Consider the following 25,688-nt stretch of genomic DNA (forward strand, 5'->3'; position numbering starts at 1 on the left):
TCAAGCTGCCAATCATTGGAGGGTAGCAACTTCTCTGTCACTGTTAGCCAGATACGATAGAGCTCATTGGGATGAAATGGAGAAGCTCTTACAATACCTTCCACCAGAACACCAGAAAAGGGCACAGCAGATACTTACTGAGGGCCAAACTGATGAGTTTGAATAACCAAATTAGATCTGCCTTAGATGCAGCGGACACAGCAGCAAGGAGTATCAACACCAATGTGATTATTAGAAGGCACGCATGGTTTAGAACTTTAGGGTTCAAACCTGAAACGCAACAGGAAGTCCTAAATATGCCTTTCGATAAAGCAACACTTATGTGGCCCAGAAGTAGATACCACTATAGAGAAACTGAAGAAAGACTCTGATAAGCTAAGGCTATGGGTGCCCTTTACACTACCCCTACTCGGGGAACTTTTCGTAGGCCCCAGGTCAGAGGTGGTTTTAACCCATCAACCTCAGAGCCGTCCACATCCCAACATAAACGAGGACAGCAATTTTACAGTAGAGGTTCTTTCAGAGGCTCTTACAAAGGGAATAACTTTAGAGGTAGAGGTAAATCCACCACCACAAGAGGTTCCTCCACCTCAACCAACAGTGACTTTCTGCACATTCCCACACAGCATACATCTCCTGTGGGAGGAAGACTGGGAAATTTCTACCAACAATGTCACAACATTACAATAGATCAATGGGTGCTGTCAATAATCCAGAATAGTTATTGTCGAGAACTCATTTCTGCTCCACCAAACATTCCCCCTCGCTCGCACAGGCTTTCTCTGGAACATCTAAATTGATTAAAACAGGAGGTGCAATCACTTCTACTCAAGGGTGCAAAAGAGAATGGTACCTATCTCCCAACAAGGGGCAGGAGTATATTCTCTATACTTACTCATACCAAAAAAGAATGGTACTCTCAGATCAATCCTGGATCTCGGACCCCTCAATCAGTACATCCTGTCAGAACATTTCCACATGGTCACTCTTCAGGATGTCATTCCCCTGCTACAAAAACAAGACTACATGAAAGCATTCGATCTAAAAGATGCTTACTTCCACATTCCCTACATCCAGCAAATCGCAAATTTCTACGATTTGTAATAGCAGACAGGCACTACCAGTTCAAAGTACTGCCCTTTGGAGTAACTACAGCACCAAGGGTATTCACCAAATGCCTCGCAATAATTGCAGCATACCTCAGGAGGCAACATATACATGTCTTTCCTTATCTGGACGACTGGCTCATAAAAGCCAGCACCATTCAAACCGGTCAACAGCACACAGTAAACAGTGGATACCCTGCACAATCTAGAGTTCACAATCGAATACCAGAAATCTCATTTGCAACCAACTCAAATACAACCGTATCTCGGAGCAATTCTGAACACTCAATCAGCATTAGTGTACCCAAACGCACTGAGAATTCAAGCTTTCCACAATCTCAGATATCAATTACAATACAATCACACTTACACAGTAAGGTTAATCATGAAACATTTGGGAATGATGGCATCGTGCTTAGCAGTAGTACCCAATGCACATCTAAACATGAGACCCCTTCAACAGTGTCTCTCGCAACAATGGTCTCAGGCACAGGGTCAACTTCACGATATAGTGTTGTTGGACCTCCAAACTTAGAAACTCTTTGCAATGGTGGAATCACACCAACTTATCAAAAGGGCGGCCATTTCAGGACCTTGTGCCACAGACCATAATCCCAACCGATGCATCAATCATAGGTTGGGAAGCCCATCTTAACAACCTTTACCATAAAAGGGGATTGGGATTTAATTCAACAAACTTATCACATAAACCAGTTGGAATTGCTAGCAGTGTTCCTAGCACTCAAAACTTTCCAACCACAGATCATGCACGAAACAGTGTAGATAAGGACAGACAACATTACCAAAATGTATTATCTGCAAAAACAGGGGGACACACTCATCTCAATTGCTCCTTTTAGCACAGACAATTTGGAAATGGCCAATTCACAATCACATTCAGCTACTTGCAGAGTATATCCCAGGGCTACACAACCAACTAGGGGACCTCTCAAGCAGGACTCAGCAACAAATACACGAATAGGAGATTCACCCACAATTGATTCAACAATACTTCCACATGTGGGGAACCCCAGACATAGACCGTTTCGCAACAAGCGAAAACGCAAAATACCCAAACTTCGTATCCACACCCTCAATCCAAGGGCAATGGTCTATGGATCTATTGGTCAGCGATATTTGCTTACGCTTTCCCCCCTCTCCCACCAATTCAATTTCTGATCAACAAGATTCGTCACACCTCACTATGATACTCATAGCTAACACCTGGGCACGTCAGCACTGGTACACAACACTGTTGGATCGGTCTGTAGTTCCACTTCACAAGCTTCCAAACAGACCAGACTTGTTGACTCAAAACAAAGGTCAAATCCAGCATCCCAATCCCAGTATGCTCAACCTGGTGATTTGGCTCCTGAGGTCATACAGTTTGGATATCTACAGCTTCCAATAGAATGTATGGACATTCTAAAAGAAGCACACAAACCTACAACCAGACAGTGCTATGTAGCTAAATGGAAAAAATTTTTATATTACTATCAACCCAAAAATATTGATCCACTTAAAGCATCAGTACAGGATATTGTCTGTTATTTGCTTCATTTACAAAAAGCAAATCTTGCATACTCATCTATTAAAATTCATTCAACAACAATAGCTGCTTATATCCAAATCAGACAGCATACTTCTCTGTTTAGGATCCCTGTCATAAAGGTTTTTATGGAAGGCCTTAAAAGAATTATTCCACCTAGAGCTCCACTAGCTCCTGCCTGGAATCTTAACATTGTGCTCACAAGGCTTATGGGTCCACCATTTGAACCCATGCATTCTTGCACTCTTCAATTTCTCTCATGGAAGGTTGCTTTCCTAGTAGCAATTACTTCCTTAAGAAGAGTTAGTGAAATTCAGGCATTCACTTTAGAAGAACCTTTCTTCCAAATTCACAAAAATAAAATAGTACTTAGGACAAACCCAAAATTTCTACCTAAAGTAGTTTCACCATTTCACATTAATCAGTCATTGGAATTGCCAGTCTTCTTTCCACAGCCAGATTCAGTTGCTGAGAGCTCTTCACACTCTTGATGTTAAGAGTGTTCATGTATTATATAGATAGAATAAAAGATTTCAGAAAATCTAAACTTGTGGCTTTTCAACAACCTCACAAGGGTAATCCTATTTCAAAATAAGGATTAGCCAGATGGATAGTAAAGTGCATTCAAACTTTCTATCTTAAAGCTAAAAGACCACTATTAGTAACTCCTACAGCACTTTATACTAGAAAGAAAGGAGCTTCAATTGCATTCTTTGGGAATATACCAATGGTAGAGATATGGAAGGCAGACACATTCTCCATACCACACACATTTACTAAACACTACTGTATGGATGTGTTATCTCGCCAACAAGCAAATGTTGGCCAAGTAGTGCTTAAAACACTATTTCAAACTACTCTAGCTCCTACAGGCTAACCACCGCTTATTTTGGGAGGGGTCTGCTTTTCAGTCTATGCAAAGCATTTGTATCTGAGCTACACATGCCATTGAATGGAAAATGTTACTTACTCAGTAGACCTCTATTTGTGGCATGTAGTGCTGCAGATTCAAATGCGCCTTCCCTCCTCCCCAGAACTCTGTAGCCATTGTAGTGCTTTCTTTAAGTAAATATGAATATACACTGCATAAACATCTTCTTTTCTTTATGTATATCTATATATATATATATATATATATATATATGTGTTTGGTGGCATGTGTAGCTGCAGATACACATGCTGTGCATTATCCTGCCATCTAGTGTTGGGCTCGGAGTATTACAAGTTGTTTTTCTTCGAAGAAGTCTTTCGGTCACGAGACCGAGGTACTCCTCCCTTTCGGCTCCATTGCGCATGGGGCTCGACTCCCTCTTAGATTGTTTTCTTTCCGCCATCGGGTTCGGACGTGTTCCTCTTGGCTCCGTCTTTCGAATCGGGAAAGTTAGCTAAATATCGAAAATTTGACGGTATTGTTCACGCTCTGGACCGGTTTAGTGTTAGCGTATTGACACCGATAGTAGAAGCGCTCCGGCGGCCCTTCGGGGCTTCCGCTCTTCAACAGAGCCTGGTCGGCCCGACCGCATCCATCGACGAAACTAATGGACCGGACCCCCTTCCGCTTCTGTTTCAAGTGCCACTCGAAGTATCCTTATACAGACCAACACTTGGTCTGTAATCTGTGTCTATCACCAGAACACAGGGAGGATACTTGTGAGGCCTGTCGGGCATTTCGATCGAAAAAGACCCTACGCGATCGAAGAGCCAGAAGACTACATCGGTAGTTGTAGGAGCAGCAAGAAAGAGGGCAAATTCTCAATCATCAGGAGACGCTCCACCACCTGACAAGGAGAGTAGCAAGTTTGATGCAGCGGGCAAATGGGTGGCAGCACAGGCAGCCAATCAATGGTGGATTGCAAACTCGCAAGCCCTACTGGCTCGCTACGACAGGGCACACTGGGACGAGATGCAACACATTATACAGCACTTGCCCAAAGAACACCAGAAACGTGCCCAACAGGTTGTTGAGGAAGGACAAGCAATATCCAACAACCAAATAAGGGGCGCATTAGACTCGGCAGACACAGCAGCACGAACAGTCAACACTGCGGTAACCATTCGCAAGCATGCATGGTTACGAAGCTCAGGATTCAAGCCAGAAATCCAACAAGCTGTGTTAAACATGCCTTTCAACCAGGAACAATTGTTTGGGCCGGAGGTGGACACAGCAATTGAAAAATTAAAAAAGGACACAGACCCGGCTAAAGCCATGGGCGCGCTCTACTCCCCACAAAGCAGAGACACATTTAGAAAGCCACAATTTAGAGGGGCATTTTGTATGCAAACAGAACTTTCCACCCCGCAAACCAGACCCACCTATCAGGGACAATACCAGAGAGGAGGGTTTTGAGGCTCATATAGGAGTAGACAATTCCCAAGAGCAAGGGGAAAATTCCAAACCCCTAAAACAAGTCAAACCAAACAGTGACTTCAATGTCACAAAACCCCAACACTTAACACCAGTGGGGGGGAGACTTACTGCATACTACAAAAACTGGATACACAACTACGGACGCATGGGTCCTAGCCATTATCCAACATGGTTATTGCATAGAATTCATAAATTTCCCGCCAGATGTGCCCCCAAGAGCACACAATATGTCCAAACACTTACCCCTGTTACAACTAGAAGTCCAAGCATTGTTACAAAAACAAGCAATAGAGTTAATACCCAACCATCAAAAAGGAACAGGCGTCTACTCACTATATTTCCTAATTCCAAAGAAAGACAAAACGTTAAGACCCATATTAGACCTCAGAACGCTGAATCTCTTCATCAAATCGGATCACTTCCACATGGTAACACTTCAAGACGTGGTTCCCTTACTCAAAAAAGAGGACTACATGTCAACATTAGATCTCAAGGATGCCTACTTTCACATACCCATACATCCTTCCCACAGAAAATACTTAAGGTTTGTAATACATGGTGTACACTACCAATTCAAAGTGTTACCGTTCGGGATAACAACAGCCCCAAGGGTATTCACAAAATGCCTTGCAGAAGTAGCTGCTCACATAAGGAGACAGCACATGCACGTATTCCCGTACTTAGACGACTGGCTAATAAAAACCAGCACTCAACAACAGTGTCTTCTTCACACGCAATACGTTATAGAAACTCTACACAAACTAGGGTTTTCTATAAATTACCAAAAATCACATCTGCAGCCGTCCCAAATACAACAATACTTGGGAGCAACACTCAACACACAAAAAGCGATTGCCACTCCAGGTCCACAAAGGGTACAAGCGTTCCAAAATATAACATTCAAACATACAGCCAAACCAATACTACCAAGTGAGGTTTGTAATGAAACTTCTAGGCATGATGTCTTCATGCATAGCCATTGTCACAAACGCAAGATTACACATGCGGCCCTTACAACAGTGCCTAGCAAAACAATGGACACAAGCACAGGGTCAACTCCATGATCTAGTGTTGGTAGACCGCCAGACACACTTCTCGCTTCAATGGTGGAACCCTATAAATTTAAACCAAGGGCGGCCAGTCCAAGACCCAGTGCCTCAAGACGTGATCACAACAGATGCTTCCATGATGGGGTGGGGAGCCCACCTCAACCAGCACAGCATACAGGGACAATGGGACAATCAACAAAAACAACTGCACATAAATCATTTAGAACTGTTGGCAGTGTTTCTAGCATTAAAAGCATTTCAACCACTGATAGCCCACAAACACATTCTTGTCAAAACCGATAACATGACGACAATGTATTACCTCAACAAACTAGGAGGGACACACTCGTCACAACTGTGTCTCTTAGCACAGAAAATTTGGCATTGGGCAATTCACATTCACATTTGCCTAATAGCACAATACATCACAGGCATTCAGAACCAGTTGGCCGACAATCTCAGTCGAGATCACCAACAAACACACAAATTGGAAATTCATCCCCAGATCCTACAAGATTACTTTCTACGCTGGGGAACACCAAAAATAGGTCTATTCGCAACAAAAGAAAATGCAAAATGCCAAAACTTCGCGTCCAAGTACCCACACCCTCATTCCAAGGGCAATGCGTTATGGATCAGTTGGTCAGGGATATTTGCTTATGCTTTTCCCCCTCTCCCACTCATTCCTTATCTGGTAAACAAACTAAGTCAAAACAAACTCAAACTTATACTTATAGCACCAACCTGGGCTCGCCAACCGTGGTACACAACACTGCTAGATTTATCAGTAGTACCTCACATCAAATTACCGAACAGGCCAGATCTGTTAACGCAACACAAACAACAGATCAGACACCCAAATCCAGCATCGCTCAATCTAGCAATCTGGCTCCTGAGATCTTAGAATTTGGACATTTAGACCTTACACAAGAATGTATGGAGGTCATTAAACAAGCTAGAAAACCCACTACAAGACATTGCTACGCAAACAAATGGAAAAGATTTGTTTACTACTGCCACACTAATCAAATTCAACCACTGCATGCTTCCGCAAAAGACATTGTAGGCTACTTATTACACTTACAAAAGTCTAAGCTAGCATTCTCTTCAATTAAAATATATCTCACTGCAATATCTGCCTATCTGCAGATTACACATTCAACATCGCTTTTTAGAATTCCAGTCATCAAAGCATTTATGGAGGGACTAAAAAGAATCATACCCCCAAGAACACCACCAGTACCTTCGTGGAACCTTAATATTGTATTAACACGACTCATGGGACCACCATTCGAACCCATGCACTCTTGTGAGATGCAATACTTAACTTGGAAGGTAGCCTTTCTAATAGCTATCACATCACTTAGAAGAGTAAGTGAGATACAAGCATTTACTATACAAGAACCCTTTATACAAATACATAAACATAAAGTGGTTCTACGTACAATTCCCAAATTCTTACCAAAAGTCATTTCGCCGTTCCACCTAAACCAAACAGTGGAACTCCCAGTCTTCTTTCCACAACCAGACACAGTAGCCGAAAGAGCCTTACATACATTAGACATAAAGAGAGCACTAATGTATTACATTGACAGGACAAAACAATTCGTAAAACAAAACAATTGCTTGTAGCCTTCCAAAAACCTCATGCCGGTAATCCTATATCCAAACAAGGCATTGGCAGATGGATAGTTAAATGTTTCAAACTTGTTATATCAAAGCAAAAAGAGATCTACCTATTACACCAAAAGCGCATTCCACTAGGAAAAAAGGCGCCACAATGGCCTTTCTGGGGAATATATCTATAACTGAAATTTGTAAGTCAGCCACCTGGTCTACACCTCATACATTCACAAAACATTACTGTGTAGATGTGTTAACAACACAACAAGCCACAGTAGGACAGGCTGTATTAAAAACATTATTTCAAACAACTTCAACTCCTACAGGCTAAGCCACCGCTTTTTAGGGAAGGTTACTGCTTAGTAGTCTATGCACAGCATGTGTATCTGCAGCTACACATGCCACCCTACGGGGGACAAAAGGACTCTTTGCCCATGCGCACTATCACCAAGAGGAGTCACTCGATCTCATGACTTGAAAAAGCTTCTTCGAAAAATAGCAACTTGTAACACTCTGAGCCCAACACTAGATGGTGAACTTTTGGAAAGCATGTTAATCTGCAGCATTACACACCACAAACAGATATCTACTGGGTAAGTAACACATATGTGTGTGTGTGTGTGTGTGTGTGTGTGTGTGTATATATATATATATATATATATGTGTGTATATATATGTATACATATAATATAATCTATCTCTTTGAGCTGGTCTGTTTTAGGTCCTCAGGTGCTCGATAGACCTCCTAGGTAGGTACGTTGCTGCCTCAAGCTCTGTAGCAGAAAACTGAAAGAGGGAGCTTGTGCAGTTTATACACCATGCTGATGCACTGCACAGGCTCCAGCTTGTAGCCTCTTGCTTTTTCACCCCACCCTCTCCCAGTGATTGACAGGTAGACCCCATCACTACAGGACTAAGCCAAACACGCTTGTGGCTGCCGTTTCAGGTAATGCTGGAGTGCTTCACGGAAAAGGTGGCACCAGGTGTGTCAGGCCCAAAGGCCAGCCCTGAAAAATCTATTTGATAGTGTTGCAGGTGCCTCTATGTGCCTGTGCCATCCATTTGACAAATTTGGACAGATTCACTCCTTCAAACGAGAAGACCAAGCTGTGTTTTTTGTCCTACTAGAACCCACCTATGTGTGCAAACAGTGTTTTCGATAATTACAGTGTGGTGCCCTGTTTAATTGACTTCTGTTTAACCACTGATATTTTAACTTTACTTTGTGTAGCACATTGTATTCAGTATATCTTACACTACTTGGGGTAGTGTGAATGATATTTTATGCCTGCGTTGATCTGCTCTCCAGCACGTTCTAACGTTTTTCGTCTGAATATTTGAAAGGAGTGACTTAAAGCTGATAATTGCACATCCTGTTAGTTATGTTTTAATGTAACATGTCTGTCTGATTTGATTTTTGCTCTTTAGTCATTGAGGAAGAAGTATTTTAGTAACCGACCTGCACCAACACCTGGAACTCTTTTGCCAAGGCCCAACTGTTCTGTCGAAGCTTTAAAGGAGCAGCAAAATCTTGCTCTAGGTATCAAGAGGAAGATAACAGACGGAGCAGACCAAGGTAAATTGACAGATTTGCCAAATCCAAATATTTTTGCACTCTTTGGATTTATACTCCAAGATTTATTCTGTATTCAAAATTCATTAACCAATCATAAGCAGTGCCTTGCAGTTTATTAAAGTAAAATAACTTTTTAGACATTTCAACATGTTTGATAAAGGTCTTTACGAATCTATTGTTATCCTCTGGTTTTTAATGCACTCTTAAGGACCACATATTTTTACATTAAAATAATGGGGGCAATTCAAAAAGGCATTTAACAATGTGTGTAATAGTAGTACTTTGTGTACCTATAACTGCAATTCGCATAGCTACATGCGTAGATCTACACCCACACATGTCCGGTTTCTTATGTGCAGAGTTCTACACAGAGTGTGTAGAGCTGTGTACATGTAGTCCTATGTTTTAGGTATAAATAGGGGTGTACCAAGAAAATGGGAAATATCTACTAAAAAAATAAGAATGGGCACTGAAGGGTACATGCACATACAAAAAACAAATTAAAAAAAGGAAAGTGTTTTAATTCACAAAGGTTACACCTATATCTACTATAGACCAAACAGGCTCAAATCTACTGCAGCCTAGTCTTGGAGTAAGTCACACACCACACCCTTCACAGGTACTGCAACAAAATCACTTATGAGTCAGTGGAGTAAGTTCAAAAATGCTACCGGCACAAAAGATCCACACAAATCATGTAAATTCAAGTGACAGATTGGTTCTAAAAATGTAGACATACCAAATAACCATATCAGTCACATTTGTATAAATACTAAAAGTAAATTATATTAGAAATTACAAATAGCAATTACAAACATGTAACTTCTTAATAAATTATAAATAAAGGCTCATCTCTCATCAAACACTATTTTATCTACACACTCCGACACACCATAACACAACGCATAGCTCTTTCTTGCTCGCTCTGTCTAGCTGCTTCTCTGCCTACTCCCCTTTTTCTCTGACACGCAAACAACTGTAGCTACTGCCTGGCTTCACAGTGTCTCACAGTACAAGTGAGAGAGTTTAGAGTCCAGGGTTTATTTTTGTGTCCCAGTCGTATTGTTTGGTAGGTATGCTTTATTTTCCTTTAATGATTCCTCTGCCCTTTTTTTCAATTTGTAGTTATAAACTGTGTTTACTATAATAGGCAAATTCACACACTGCCATTCGTGTTTGGAGTTTTTCATGCCTTTGTACTAGGCATAAGACTCCTTTAGAGTTGTGAAATTGCTTACAGATCGAGATTTATGCACAAGCTTAGGCAGAAATCTATATGCATAGAGATCCCCACCCGTTATGTCTCTGAACTGGCATATTTCTTTTATTTATTTTTTTAACTGTGAATCAGCTACACATTGACATGCTCATTCTAATCCTGTCAACAAGTGACTAATACTGTGAAAGCATTTAGATTTTTAGCAATATCTCAAAGTATGGTACTCTGTTTTGGATGTGGTGGTTATGAGACCCACCGCTAAAGACATTGATTGACTCTCCAACCTAATCTGCTCCATCTTCAGATTTGTTTTTGGCAGTCTTTCTTATTTGCAATAGTGTTAGTTGCTAATCATACCATGCTTCGCTCTTTGTTAAACTATTGGTATTGAGCATAAAGCCCAGAGTATGCATCCAGTGTTTGCTTTAAAAATACAATTCCACATGTAATGCTTACGTGAGACCAAAGCCCTAAAATAGTGGAGCCCGCACACAGTCCCTAAAATAGTGGAGCCCGCACACAGTACTGAATTTAGTCAAAGTTCAGTTGCCAAAGTCATCAGAGGGGTTTGCAGAGGCCAAGCACTCAACCGTTTAGGGTGATGATTCCTCTTCTTAATAGAGTTTGAGGAAGCTGAGCATTTACTGGTGTCTGAAACATTATATAAGATTCCAGTGTGAACCACAGGTTGTAATTATGGTGCCAGTGATTAAGTTCACCATTCTCAAAAGTAACCCCACAAAGGGATTCCATTTTCCTCAAATAAGTAATTTAAGCAAAGTTATCATTCTCTGTGCGGAGTACACTAGAACAGTGGTTCCCAACCTTTTCACTTCTGTGGACCTCCACTTTATCATTACTGGGACCCGGGGACCCCCCCATTAAGTCATTACTGAAAGCTGGGGACCTAACCTATTATTATTACTTAATTTTCTAAGTAGTCGCGGATCCCCTGGGGAGGCTTCGTGGACCCCCAGAGGTCCCCGGACCACAGTTTGGGAACCACTACACTAGAGACCAAATTGGTAAGGGGAGTTAGTCAGCTTGACAAAACTAAAAGCAAATGATTGCCTGGTGGTCCTAAATGCTGGTATGATGGATAAAGGTGAGAAGACTTATGCATCAGACTGCACAGGAGTTGACAACAACCCAGTGCCTATAACACAACACTTTCTATAAATTATGAGGAGGCACCTTTTTGATGGCGTGAAAGCCTTCTACAATTTATTCCAGATAGCAGTAGATATATGTAACTACTTCATGCATCCCCTCTTCCAATATGCTTTCTTTTTTTATTCTTTACATTCCCTCAGTGTTATAAAGTGTAAGAGAACCTGTGGTGGAGGATTTATGGGCCCTGCTGTCTGAACAATTTTCTTACCGCACATGTCCTTTGCACCCAGAGCAAAAATATAAAATGCCTTAATTGGACCTGTGTCCTTTACAAAAGAAGAGTAGGAAATATCTTTGGATTAAAGGCGGGAAACACTGGGATTTATTTAATATAGGAACTACAAATGCAATTACAGGTGGTAGAGATTACTTTGGGATAAAATATCCAGTGTTATGCCATTTTGTCCGACCAGTATCTTTCCTGGGCTCAGTTCTTCATTTAGGAAACAGATGAGAATCAAATCTTGTCATCATTGCCTCAGTGGACATTGCTGCTATACCTGCCAGAAATTGCTTGGTAGTACATTTCTGAGAAGATTTGCCTGGTTAAGTCATTGAGAATTCAGTCTTGAGGCGCAGCATAGAATTGCAGACTTGACCTTCTAGAGGGTCAGAGTCTTCTTGGCTTGCACAGGATATAGTAAACCAATTAAGACAGAAGTGAACCCAACAACTATTGGCCCTAGAACAAAAAAAGCCCATCAGATTGCGTGTCATCAGGCAATTCTTTGTGGCAATTCAATCCCCACCTTGGTCATAAAATATACCATGTATCTAGCAACAAAGCAGAAGTTGTAGAGGTTTGTTAAACAGCACTGTCTCCATGTCAACAGCCAGCAAGTGGCCTGTACAACAAAAGAGCAGTCACGTCTTTAGAATCCCTCTTCCGGACTATACTGCTAATTTCCAGTGGGGCCACATGGCAACCTTTCTCGACTTTTGGGAGTCCAGAACTTCATACAAGTGGGTCCTAAACGCCATCATACTGTTGGTGACAGAAGGCGTCGGGGTCCATTTGGACTTGCAGGATGCTTGTTTTCACATTGTAATCTTGCTGTAACACCGAACCGACCACTGGTTTGTGCTACGGGAGAAATCATGCTACAAAACACACAAAAGGTGTTGGGAGGAATGCTTGTAATTTGTCTATCCACTGACAAATGCTCGGGGTAGCATTCCAATCCATTGTTCTTTTGGCCGCCATTCTACCTTAGTTTGGACTCAGCCTTATCGAACTCAGTCTTGACCCTGCTCAAAAAGGAACAGTCATGTCCGAACTCCAGCACCAAGTCCTCCCTGAACAGGAACCATATTAGGTGAAGCACTTCAGCTTGAAGTCTTTTTGTATGATGCTTACATATTGCCTATTGCTAGTGCAGCTCATTTGCAAAGATGTCTTCCGAGGCCTGGACGACCAACTGGTCAGATCAGTCAGTTCCATTCACTGTTATACAAAAGCCTAAAAACTACACCTTTTGAAAATCAGATGAATACACTTTTATTACATGATCAGAGTACACTGCTATGGAGGCCCATATTTCACGTAGCTCCATTCATTTTTATTTTTTTACCAACCTCACTGAGGAGGGTAGGTTGTCAACTATACAATTTTATATATATATATGATGAACATCACTAATTTACAGTTGCATTGTTAAAGCTCCTGCTGTGGATGTGATATTTCACATTACTGGTTCAGTTAATGGAGAATCAGTCAGATCATTTTTAAATGATGAATGGTTGCTCTGACGAGACTTAAACATCACTCCCATGAAGGCCTGTACGAGGTGTGGAAAGGGATTAAATCCTTTCTGTGTCAAATGATTCAGAATAATAACAATAGGTTTTCCTTGGCATTTGAATTTTTTTGCTGTTGCCAAGGAAGGAATTATTCAGTGTAGGGGTAGTTGGCCAGGTTGTGGTATTGTGTTGAACTGAAGATCTCTGATCAAGATTGCTAAGAAATCATATAAGAGAGTGTCCTGAGGTGGATTGTCTGCTAACAAATGGGCTCTGAAACATCAAGTTTGTAGCTGTAGCTAACATGCTCTGCATGCTCCCTATATGTGCCCCCTCCACCACCATCTCCACAGGGTTCACCACACTCCTCCTCCTGAGCAGATCCCTATGAGGCCGAATATAACACTGAACACAAAAATGGCTCGTGGGACGATTACGATGTTGATTTCCCCCGGGGACACAGATCTCTGGCTCGTCAATCCCGTGCCCCCCTGATGACATGACCTCCTGTCATGAGGATATTTATAGGTCGGACGCTTTCAATAAGATAGATCTGCACACTGTCCAGGAAAACTAACACTTATCGGTTGAGAAACTGTCCACCACACAGTGCATACCTTTAAAGAGCCTGTCAAAGCCAAGGTCATTACACTAGGTGTACCAAAAACAAATATAAAGACTTGCCCTTTGAGCCTCCCTATATGCATGGCCTGCTTCCATCGGACTCCCTGGTTGTACATGCTGTGCGGGAACACGCAAATGCCCAATGAACAGGTAATGCCCGCCACCCGAAAAAGAAGTCAAGAACATTGACGCAGCAGGCAAACAACTCACTGATCAATCTGACACACATTGAAGAATTGCAGACTCCACTGGGGTGCTCGTCCGATATGATAGTGCCCACTGGGATGAAATGGAGAAACTCCTTCAACACCTCATAGATCACTACAGGCAGCGCAACCAGGAGCTGGTAATGGAGGGCAAAATAATATCCGATAGAATCATCCGCTGCACCCTTGATGCAGCTGAACCTCAGCTAACAACATTAATTCCAGCGTTCTCATAAGGCACCATACGTGGCTTAATATCTCTAACTTCAAGCCAGAGGTTCAACAGCATATGTTACACCTGCCGCCCGAAGGTGAACATCTCTACTGCCCGCAGATGGATCAGATGCTGGAGATATATAGCCAAAGCCATGGTGGCCCTACAGACATCTTTGACCCATGACTTCTTCCACAAGCCCTAGTACAATGGAAGCATTAAAACTACCGCCCCACCCTGCCACTTTCCAACGCAGCCAGCAGCAGTCAGACCAGTCTAGATGAAGTGATTGGAGCAACAACACTATGCGCAGAGGCAGTGGGTGGCCAAAGGAGCTAGCAGCCACTGCAGAGAAGTGGCTCATTGATCCCCCCCCATTGGGGGAGGACTAAAGGAGTTTCTCTCTTTGTGGGAAGCAATCATCTCCAACTGCTGGGTCATATGCCATGGCTACTGTCCCACGCTCACTGCATCCCCACCAAATATCCCTCCCTGCAGAGACACACCCTCTCTGGAGAACTTCAGCACCTCCTTTAGGAGAAAGTACAGGTACTTAGCCTCAAAGGAGCAATTGAACCCATGCTACAACATCAGTGCAGCAAGGGGTAATATATTCCTCGCACTTACTCATACCAAAGAAAGACTGGCCACTAAAGCCTGTTCTTGGCCTGAGGCCGCTCAATGAGTATATCCTCTCAGAACACTTCCATATGGTCACGCTACAGGATGTTGTCCCTCTGCTGCAACAAGGCGACTTCAGGACCTCATTTGACCTGAAGGACACATACTTCCACATACACATCCACCCTGCTCACAGTGAGTGGCCAGCATTATTTGTTCAGATTACTGCCCTTTGTGAGTTGGGTCACTATACCCCCAATGGTATTTACAAAATGCCTTGCTGTGGTAGCCGCTCATCTCCGAATGTGGGGCATCCACGCGTTCCCTTTCTTGGGCATTTTGCTGATCAAGAATGCAAGCTGGCAACATTGTCTCTCCCACACTCAGGCCACCAAAGATCTTCTACACAACTTAGGCTTTACTATGAATACAGTCAAGTCCCACCTTCAACCCTGCCAGGTCCAGCCCTTCCTGGGTGCAGTTATCATCACAATCACTGGAAAAGCTTATCCCAGCCAAGTATGGGTTCAAGCTTTCTAAATGTTAATGCCTTTTTTTTTTTTTTTCTTTTTTTTTTTTTTTGGCCAGATCGACTCTTAACGGTCAGAACAGTAATGCATCTTCTTGTCATGTTGGCCTCTTGTGTTGCCTCATGCAGGATTACACATGCGCCCTCTACTAGAGTGCCGCGTGGCACAGTAGTCACACGCTGAAGGTCAGTGGGAGAATCTAGTGTTGACTAAGGCCAGCACGCATTGCTTTAAGCAGTGGTGGAACAGCAGCAACTTGTTGCAGGGCTGGCCCTTTCTAGACCCAGTCCCTCAGGTGACCATCACTACAGATGCTTCCATTACGGGGCGGAGACGGGGGGTGCATCTGCAGCATATCACTATCCAGGCCATGTGGGCACCCCACCAACAGAGCTTTTGCATCAATTACTTCAAGCTGCTAGCCATCCAGCTAGTACTAATCAAAATCAAAACAGACAACATGACAGCCAGGTTCTACCTTTAGAAACGATGAGGCACACTCTATCCACAGTTCATTGCTGGCGCAGAAACTTTGGTGTTGGGCACTTCACTACAAGCTACGTCTACTCGTGGAGTGGACAGTGACTGTGCAGACCTGCTCAACAGGATTAGGCAAGAAATCCATTAGTGGGTACTCCGCCCTCAAGTCCTCCTCCAGTAATTCTGTTGTTGGAGGTTTTCCGATGTAGATCGCTTTGTAATGACTAAAATGCTAAAGATGTGCCTCCAGGTTTCCATGCCATAGTCCAAGGGCAATGCACTATGGGTGAACTGGTCATTCAATTTATCTACAGTTTTCTGCCTCTCCCACTTCTTCCGTATGTGGATCAGACACTTCAGCAAACATCCCTCATCCTAGTGGCTCCCAAGTGGGCCAGACAACTCTGCTCCATGACTTCTAGACTTACCAGTGGTTCCCGACAAGAACTGCCGAACTGGCCAGACTCTCGCATGCAGAACCAAGATTCCATCAGCCATCTGAACCCCCAAGCAGCTCAGTCTTGCTGTCTGGCTCCTGAGGTCCTAGAACTCAGTTACCTTAATCTGCCTGCCGAATGTATATCTTTCCTTAGAGGCCCATATACCCACCACAAAGGCCTGCTATGCAGCCAAGTAGAAAAGAGTTGTCCACCACTGCCTGCCAAAACACATCAGTATGCTAAAACCAGTGCTTCAAGACCTAGTTTGCTACCTTGTTCAGTTTCAAAGATCAGGCTTACCTTACAGTACCATACGCCTTCATTACACAGCACTCTACCCTATTCAAAGTCCCTGTCATCAAAGTTTTCATGGAAGGGCTCAAACGAGTTATCCCACCCAGGGTAGTTCTTGCCCCCATCTGGAGCCTCAATATCGTAATTATTCACCCCACAGGCCCTCACTGTGAGCTCTTACATGCTGACCCACTAGAGTTCCTGTCATGGAAGGTTGCCTTCTCGATTCCCATCATGTCTTTAAGGCCTGTTAGCAAACTCCAAGCTTTTACAATGGAAGAGCACTTCTTGTCGATTTATAAGGACAGAGTAGTTCTTAGAACCAACCCAATGTTTCTCCCAAAGGTGGTCTCCCATTTCCACCTCAATCAAACGATTGAGCTGCCAGTTTTCTTACCACAGTCAGTCTATGTAGCAGGGAGGAGCCTCCATACTTTGGATGTCAAGCGTACCCTCCTGTACTACATAGAAGGAACAAAGCTGTTTTGCAAAACTCAGCAACTTTTTGTCGCTTTCAGCAAACTACATAAGAACATGTCCTATCCAGTGGAGGTATAGCTAGATGGATTGTCAAGTGTATCTCAACTTGCTACACAAAGCTGCATGCCCCTCCCAGAACACACTCCGCTTGCAAAAAGGGGTCTCCATGGCCTTCCTTGGCAACATTCCCATTACTGACATATGTAAGGTAGCTTCTTGGTCCATACCACACATGATCACCAGGCACTGCTTTGTGGGTGTCTTTGTACACCAAGCTGTTATGCAAACTCATTTAAGTCCTCTGTAGCATCCTCAGGCTAACCACCTGTTAAGGGGTGGGGGGGGGAGGGCGTTTGCGTCAACATCTATGCAGAGCATGTGTATCTGCAGCTACACATAATACAAATTGAATGTTACTTACCCTGTAAGCATCTGTTTGTGGAATGTAGCGCTGTAGATTCACAAGCGCCCTAACCTCCCTGTGCACCAAAAATTGCTGCAGATGCCTTTTCCTTTCTTCTTTTTGCATGGTCATCAAACTTTCCTTTGCTATGTTCCCTCTTTACCCTCACCCGCCGTGCGGAAAACAAACTAATAATGAGGCTGATGCCCATGTACTTGACTGATTATGGGAGAAGTCACTTTACCTCATGACTTGAAAGACTTCTTTGAAGAAAAAAAGTTGCACATGTCCCAATCCAACACTAGATGGCAGGAATATGCAGAACATGTAAATCCACAGCACTACATGGCACGAACAGATGCTTACAGAACAAGCAACAATTTCCTTTTAAGGTTGAGCATAGCAACCTGCATGCGCTGCTTTTCCGACATGTTGGTATGTATCTGGGCTTTTAACAACGCCCACCTCACACCCATCACTATCACTCATTTGTGGGCTTGTCCTTCAAAAATCCTTTGACATTAGTAAATGGTTCAATAATACAATATGTATGGGGGATGTTCGGAACAGGCTATATTGGCCTGTTCCACTGGTTGGTAGTTCACCAACTTGGTGGTCTACACGTTGAGATGAAATGTGGCAGTGGGAGCCGGGTGTTTAATGAAAGGTCGGGGTATTCCCCTTATGGACTAGGTGGTTTCAAACACATTATTGTGTCACGCTTCATCATATGACCACCAAACTCCAACCCCCACCCAGGAAGGATGATACCACCTGGACGGACTCAACTTCATTGTTAAAAGAACTCTGAGGGAGTGCTGAAATTAGTCTTTCTGGATAGAGCAGGGATTCAGTTGAAAGGGAATATAAACTAAAATTACTTCACAAATCACCTCCCTAGTCTAAACCTTTAATTGCGGTGTTTGTCTCAATTGGTTTTTAATCTTACAAACAATCTTGAATGATTCAAGGTTTCGTCAGATCTTAAGTGGCCAACATGTTTCTGCTCTCTTTTATATCCAAACTGGTCTGGGGCATTCACCAGGGCCTAGGATCCCTCTCATTTATGGGGTGGCTGGCTAAGCTAAACAGTGAGCACATACGTTGACATGCACACTGGGCCTTACCTGTTCATGAAAACAGTTAGAAAGGCCTAAAGAGAAGAAATTTAACCTCTTAAGTGCGGGCGTCGGCCACTGGCTGACGCCCACACACCCTCCCTGGTGCGGGTCACGACCAGTGGCCCGACACCAGGAAGGGCATTAATAAATCCTCGGGTGCATCGCACCCGAGGATTTTTATTTTATTTCCCCCCCCCCCCCCCGGGAGACACGGAAGCTACCGTGTCTCCCCCACCCGCCCCTTTGTGACGTCAGCGCGCCACGAGGCGCGCTGACGTTGCAAAGGTGTTTTCCCCATGAAAGCAGGAAGCAGCCTTGCGTCCGCTTCCTGCTTTCATGGGGAAAACGGCCTTTTACACGTTCGGGAAGGCCTCGTAAGAAAGGGGAGACTCTCCCCTTTCTTACGAGGCCTTCTGAAACGGTTTCCTGGCCCCCGATCGCAGCACAGCTGCGATCGGAGGCCAGGAAACCCCACTAGACACCAGGGATTTCACTTTTGGGGGGCGGCGATTGCGCCCCCCCCCCCCCCCCCCCCCAGGGGATTTCTTTTTTTTCAAAAAAAAAAATGAAATGACAGGGGGTCGCCCGTGGGCAGGGTTGACCCCCTGTGGGGGCAATTTTTTTTTTAGATGTTGTAGGGTTTCCCTGGGGGCCATTTTGGCCCCCAAGGAAACCATACAACAACTAAAAAAAAATATATGTATATATCTATATATATATATCTATGTAGATAGATATATCTAGGTACATGGATATATCTATAGATATATCTATGTAGATATATATTTATATATATATATATAGGTAGATCTGTATCAAAGAGATTTATAAAGCGCGCTACTCACCTGTGAGGGTCTCAAGGCGCTGGGGGGGGGACGGGGGGAGGGAAAGGGGCTAGGAGGTTCACTGTTCAAAAAGCCAGGTTTTGAGGCCCTTCCTGAAAAGAAGTAGGTTTTGGGTCTTGCGAATGTGGGTTGTGAGTGCGTTCCATGTTTTGGGTGCAATGTAGGAGAAGGATCTGCCCCCGGTGGTGGTGTGTTTGATGCGGGGGACAGAGGCGAGAGAGAGGTCAGCTGAACGGACGTTTCGTGTGGGGGTGTGGAAGGTGACTCTCGTTGAGGTAGGCAGGGCCTGTGTTGTGGAGTGATTTGTGTGTGAGGATGAGGATCTTGAAGGTGATCCTTTTGTCAATGGGGAGCCAGTGGAGGGATTTGAGGTGTGGAGAGATGTGTTCGTGTCGGTGGAGGTCAAGGATGAGTCGTGCTGCTGAGTTCTGGATGCGTGTAGTTTTCACTTGAGTTTTAGAGTGGTGCCGGCGTAGAGGGCGTTTCTGTAATCAAGCCTGCTGCTGATGAGTGCGTGAGTGACAGTTTTTCTGGTCTCTGTGGGGATCCATTTGAATGTTTTTCAGTATACGGAGTTTGTTGAAGCATGAGGAGGTAAGAGCGTTGATTTGTTGGGTCATAGAGAGGGAGGAGTCTAGGATGATGCTGAGGTTGCGTGCATAGTTGGCGGGGGTGGGTGCAGGGCCTAGCGTGGTGGGCCACCATGGGGGGTCCCAGGTTTTTTTTGGTGAGGGCCAAAGAGGATTATTTTGGTTTTGCTTGAGTTGAGTTTCAGGTGGTTGGCTGTCATATATACATCACTTTTGTCAATATGTGTGTGGTTTCCCTGGGGGGAAAAGGGTCCGATTTGTCTAGTGGCAGTTTTAGTGCCATAAAGAAGCGCAGAAGGTTTATATGCCTACTGCAAAGAGCACATCTGTATTTTATGTAAATAGCTGAGTACATTAGTAAAGTCTATGGAGAGATGAAGGGCACTTTTGCTGGGTGGTAATGAGGGAATCCGAGGAGGAGGGAGTGGGAGCACCAATAATGATTGTTGGACTGGGCGCAGGAGGTGCTAAAGACTGTGACGAATGGTATGTGACAAGGTGTTTTTTGAGTGTCTTGAAAGTACGTGCTGATTGAGGGAAGAAGCGCAGGTAAGGTGGCCTCTACTGTTGCACGTATCTCACACACACCATCGATTTTGTGACTGTCTACGTAGGCTAGTGTTTTAGAGCAACAGTTTAGCCAATAGCAGAGATGGCATCTTGATGGATGACTGCTGCCTGCACTCGGGTTATAGAGGACCGCTCTGACATAGGATCAGAGACTGAGACATCAGATACTGAGACAGCATCTGAGGGATAGGACAATGGCGCAGACTCTGGGAGGGATTTTTCAGTCAGAGGAGTCCCATTCGAAAACTCCTCTTCCAGTACATTATGAGGGAGGTGATGAGGACAGTCCTGCTGTCCCTTCGCAAGCTGTTCGTGCAACTGGGTAATAGTGGGTTAGGCCAACCCAGAGAGCAGGTGAATGCGGCGGCAAGCAGAGAGAGAGTGCTCTCTTGGGAGCTCACCAATTTAGTTCAGCCCCAAATTTCACCACCCAAATCATATTGTGGAGACATCAAAATTGTCTATGGCAAAACAAACTGGTTTTGTAAGGCAGGCACCTGTGTTTTTGGTCCTGGATTCGGCGGCCATATAGAGAAACACACTAAACCCAAACATTTCTGGAAACTAGACATTCGGGGGAGTCCACAGAGGTGTGACTTGTGTGGATTCCCCAAAGTTTTCTTACCCAGAATACCCTGCAAAGCTGAAATGTTGAAAAAAAACTCTATTTTTCTCGCATTTCTGTCACACAAACTACAGGAATATGCTGGGATCCACAACATTCCTACCACCCAGTGACTCCTCACCTGTCCTGATAAAAACACTACCCCACTTGAGTGCCTACACCTAGTGCCTGTGTCAGGAATGGATCACCCCAGGGTCAACAGCTGCCTCACGTAAGGACCAACATTGACCGTTGTGTGATCTATTCCTGTCGCAGGCACCAGGCCTAACCACACAAGTGAGGTATCATATTTATCGGGAGACTTGGGGGAACGCTGGGTGGAAGGAAATTTGTGGCTCCTCTCAGATTCCAGAACTTTCTGTCACCGAAATGTGAGGAAAACGTGGTATTTTAGCCACATTTTGAGGTTTGCAAAGGATTCTGGGTAACAGAACCTGGTCCGAGCCCCACAAGTCACCTCATCTTGGATTCCCCTGGGTTTCTAGTTTTCAAAAATGTGCTGGTTTGCTAGGTTTCCCCAGGTGCCGGCTGAGCTAGAGGCCAAAACCCACAGGTAGGCACTGTTTTCTATGAAAAAATGTGATGTGTCCACGTTCTGTTTTGGGGCATTTCCTGTCGCGGGCGCTAGGCCTACCCACACAAGTGAGGTATCATTTTTATCGGGAGACTTAGGGGAACGCCGGGTGGAAGGAAATTTGTGGCTCCTCTCAGATTCCAGAACTTTCTGTCACCGAAATGTGAGGAAAACTTGTTTTTTTAGCCACTTTTTGAGGTTTGCAAAGGATTCTGGGTAACAGAACCTGGTCCGAGCCCCGCAAGTCACCCCTCCTTGAATTCCCCTAGGTCTCTAGTTTTCAGAAATGCACAGGTTTGGTAGGTTTCCCTATGTGCCGGCTGAGCTAGAGGCCAAAATCTACAGGTAGGCACTTTGGAAAAAACAGCTGTGTTTTCTATAAAAAAAATAGGATGTGTCCATGTTGTGTTTTGGGGCATTTCCTGTCGCGGGCACTAGGCCTACCCACACAAGTGAGGTATCATTTTTATCGGGAGACTTGGGGGAACACAGAATAGCAAAACAAGTGTTATTGCCCCTTATCTTTCTCTACTTTTCTTCCTTCCAAATATTAGAGAGTGTGTAAAAAAGACGTCTATTTGAGAAATGCCCTACAATTCACATGCTAGTATGTGCACCTCGGAAATCAGCGATGTGCAAATAACCACTGCTCCTCAAAACCTTATCTTGATCCCATTTTGGAAATGCAAAGGTTTTCTTGATACCTCTTTTTCACTCTTCATATTTCAGCAAATGAATTGCTGTATACCCAGTATAGAATGAAAACCAACTGCAGGGTGCAGCTCATTTATTGGCTCTGGGTACCTAGGGTTCTTGATGAACCTACAAGCCCTTTATATCCCCGCAACCAGAAGAGTCCAGCAGACAAAACGGTATATTGCTTTCAGAAATCTGACATCGCAGGGAAAAGTTACAGAGTAAAACATAAAGAAAAATGGCTGTTGTTTTCAGTTCAATTTCAATATTATTTTATTTCAGCTGTTATTTTCTGTAGGAAAACCTTGTAGGATCTACACAAATGACCCCTTGCTGAATTCAGAATTTTGTCTAGTTTTCAGAAATGTTTAGCATTCCGGGATCCAGCATTGGTTTCACACCCATTCCTGTCACTAACTGGAAGGAGGCTGAAAGCACCAAATATAGTAGAAATGGGGTATGTCCCAGTAAAATGCCAAATATGTGTTGAAAAATTTGGTTTTCTGATTCAAGTCTGCCCGTTCCTGAAAGGTGGGAAGATAGTGATTTCAGCACCAGAAACCCTTTGTTGATGGCATTTTCAGGGAAAAAACCACAAGCCTTCTTCGGCAGCCCTTTTTTCCCATTTTTTGGGAAAAAACTAAATTTTCACTGTATTTTGGCTATTTTCTTGGTCTCCTCCAGGGGAAACCACCAACTCTGGGTACCATTAGAATCCCTAGGATGTTGGAAAAAAAGGACGCAAATTTGGCGTGGTTAGCTTATGTGGACAAAAAGTTATGAAGCCCTAAGCGCGAACTACCCCAAATAGCCAAAAAAGGGCTCAGCACTGGGGGGGGGGAAGGCCCAGCAGCTAAGGGGTTAATGAAATACATAAGTCAAAGAACACTGGGAGTACAACGTTCGTGTGAAAAATCACTGCAAAACACTACACACAAGTGTGAAGAACCATGCTGTGGGACACACAAACAGCCATGCAAAAACTATTGGACGTGCTGTATATGGTTCTTAGAGTCCCAAATAAAATGCTCGAGCAGAAGCTGTTAATCTAAGAGGAAAGGCAATTTGCCTCAGGTCTGGGGGGAGGTGCCCCATGTAGTCACACTCTGTTGAAGGGATACAAGTCTGAATTAGGGAGGAAAGCAGAAGGGGTGTCAGAGGAATAAGTAAAGGAAGTGACAATACATTACTCAATAAGGCGCTCAGGGCCTGTCTTGAGTCAGCTAATTAATGTTGATATCTAAATAGGTCAACAAAACTACACACATATAAACACAGGAAAAGTAACCCGTTTAGGATCCAGGATCATATCACAACACAACATACAGAATAAGACATGAAACACCACAGAGATCTTATCTCTAAAGGTCCAGCGCGTGTTCCTTAGGAGTGAAGAGGTAAATGGTGTACATATGTTCCTCCTTGGGAACGTTTTGTTACCGCCTGGCTATCGCCCCTGTTACGTGGCTAATTGCACTTTTGCTGATAAGTTAGACTGCGAGTACACTTCTTTTTCCTTTTGTGTCTCTCCTTATCGCTGATGATCGTGGCGCTGTGAATCGGCTTGCTTATGTGAAACTGTTTTACTTTTGATTTTCAAATTATGTGGCAAGAAAAGTCCAGTTATGCGTTTATAACGCTAGTAGCTCTAACTCATTGCAGATGCTTGTGTGTTAAAATGCGACTGCAGTGATTCCCATATGAAACATCAAGTTATTCACAAATTAGTTGTCACTTGGTAGTTTTCCTTTCAGGTCATGTAACTAGGATGGAGTGATGTGCCATAAGGGATAGGTAGTTTTTTTTTTTTACACTTTTGTATTTGTAAAACTGTGGGTCACATCCTGTTGCCATCAGTGAATTATTCTGTTTATAGGCACTCTGCGGGACTCTGAGATTGTCAGTGGGACCTTCCAAAGAGAGGTTTATGGCGTGTTGGAAGACATTCCTTACATGGCAAGGGGAATTATGTCAGCATGTTCCTGTTTATTTTTTTCTCACCTGGACTATATTTTTATTGCGTACTTGGTAATCTGCAAAATCAGTGTTGGTTCCCCATATTTTTTTGATATTTCAGAAGCAGAACATAAGGTTCGGTTGGACAGGGGACAACTAACCCGTACCCCTACACCTAGTGTAACGTCTTGAAATACACCAACTTTTGGCTCTAAATGAAAGGAATGTGGCCGAAACAGATTTAAATGTCTCGGGAATATTTAATGCAGTATTGTCAACCGTATTGCCTTGATTCAGAGCTAAGATTTAACACGAGGAATGTTAGCAGTGCCTAAAGTAAATATATTGTATGTGTTTTACATTAAACTATAAACTAATATTAAATATATCTTTTTCTCCAATAGGAGGACCTTCAAAAAAATTAATATTTTGATCACTGTCATCACAAGACCTCTAAGAGGAAAAAAATAACATTGCTGCTGATAACTGGCCGATGTGACCAGGAGAAACCATGATGTAATGCAATTATTTAATATGAATTGTATTATTTTGATAACATGAGTACTTTTGTAATATATTATGCATCATATATATATATTTATATATATGTAAAACTTAAATTAACCTCAACTTCTGACTTTTTGTATCTTTCCTTTTTAAATAAAAATATTTTGTAAATAGTATGTTTTTTTTTTTCTTATTGAGATCTTGTACCTCAAGAAAATGCCCAAGTATTTACGAATGTTCATGTTCCTGATAGTTCCTGGAAGTTGGAAAAATAAATTTAGTCTAATGCAGTGCATCATGTATGAGATGTTTGCAGCTACTTCTGTGTTCCTTATTTGTAAAACTGAAATGTGTTGAATTATGCAATGTCAATAAGGTAAAACAGATAACCTTAGTAGTACGATTAGAAGCAACAATAGAGGAGGTGTGTCGAAAAAAGTCTGTCTTAATTGTGATTGTCAAAGTGCCTCACTTTTAACTCCAGGTTTGTTTTGCTCAAAATCTAGAAC

The 25,688-nt window shown here is 43.3% G+C and overlaps 1 protein-coding gene across 2 annotated transcripts in view; it reads left to right on the plus strand.

Moving 5' to 3' along the window:
• The window catches only part of CDK7 (cyclin dependent kinase 7), a 210,639-nt gene extending 185,170 nt beyond the window's left edge, over positions 1-25,469 (plus strand). For both annotated transcript variants that reach the window (XM_069223135.1, XM_069223141.1), the window contains 2 exons: positions 9,124-9,271; positions 25,077-25,469. In XM_069223135.1, the coding sequence (XP_069079236.1) occupies positions 9,124-9,271; positions 25,077-25,105 (177 nt within the window). In that variant the 3' untranslated portion in view covers positions 25,106-25,469. The remainder of the gene's footprint in view (positions 1-9,123; positions 9,272-25,076) is intronic.
• Positions 25,470-25,688: the final 219 nt, after the last annotated feature.

The sequence above is a fragment of the Pleurodeles waltl genome, chromosome 1_1 (genome assembly GCF_031143425.1).
Source record: "Pleurodeles waltl isolate 20211129_DDA chromosome 1_1, aPleWal1.hap1.20221129, whole genome shotgun sequence".
Lineage (NCBI taxonomy): Eukaryota > Metazoa > Chordata > Amphibia > Caudata > Salamandridae > Pleurodeles > Pleurodeles waltl.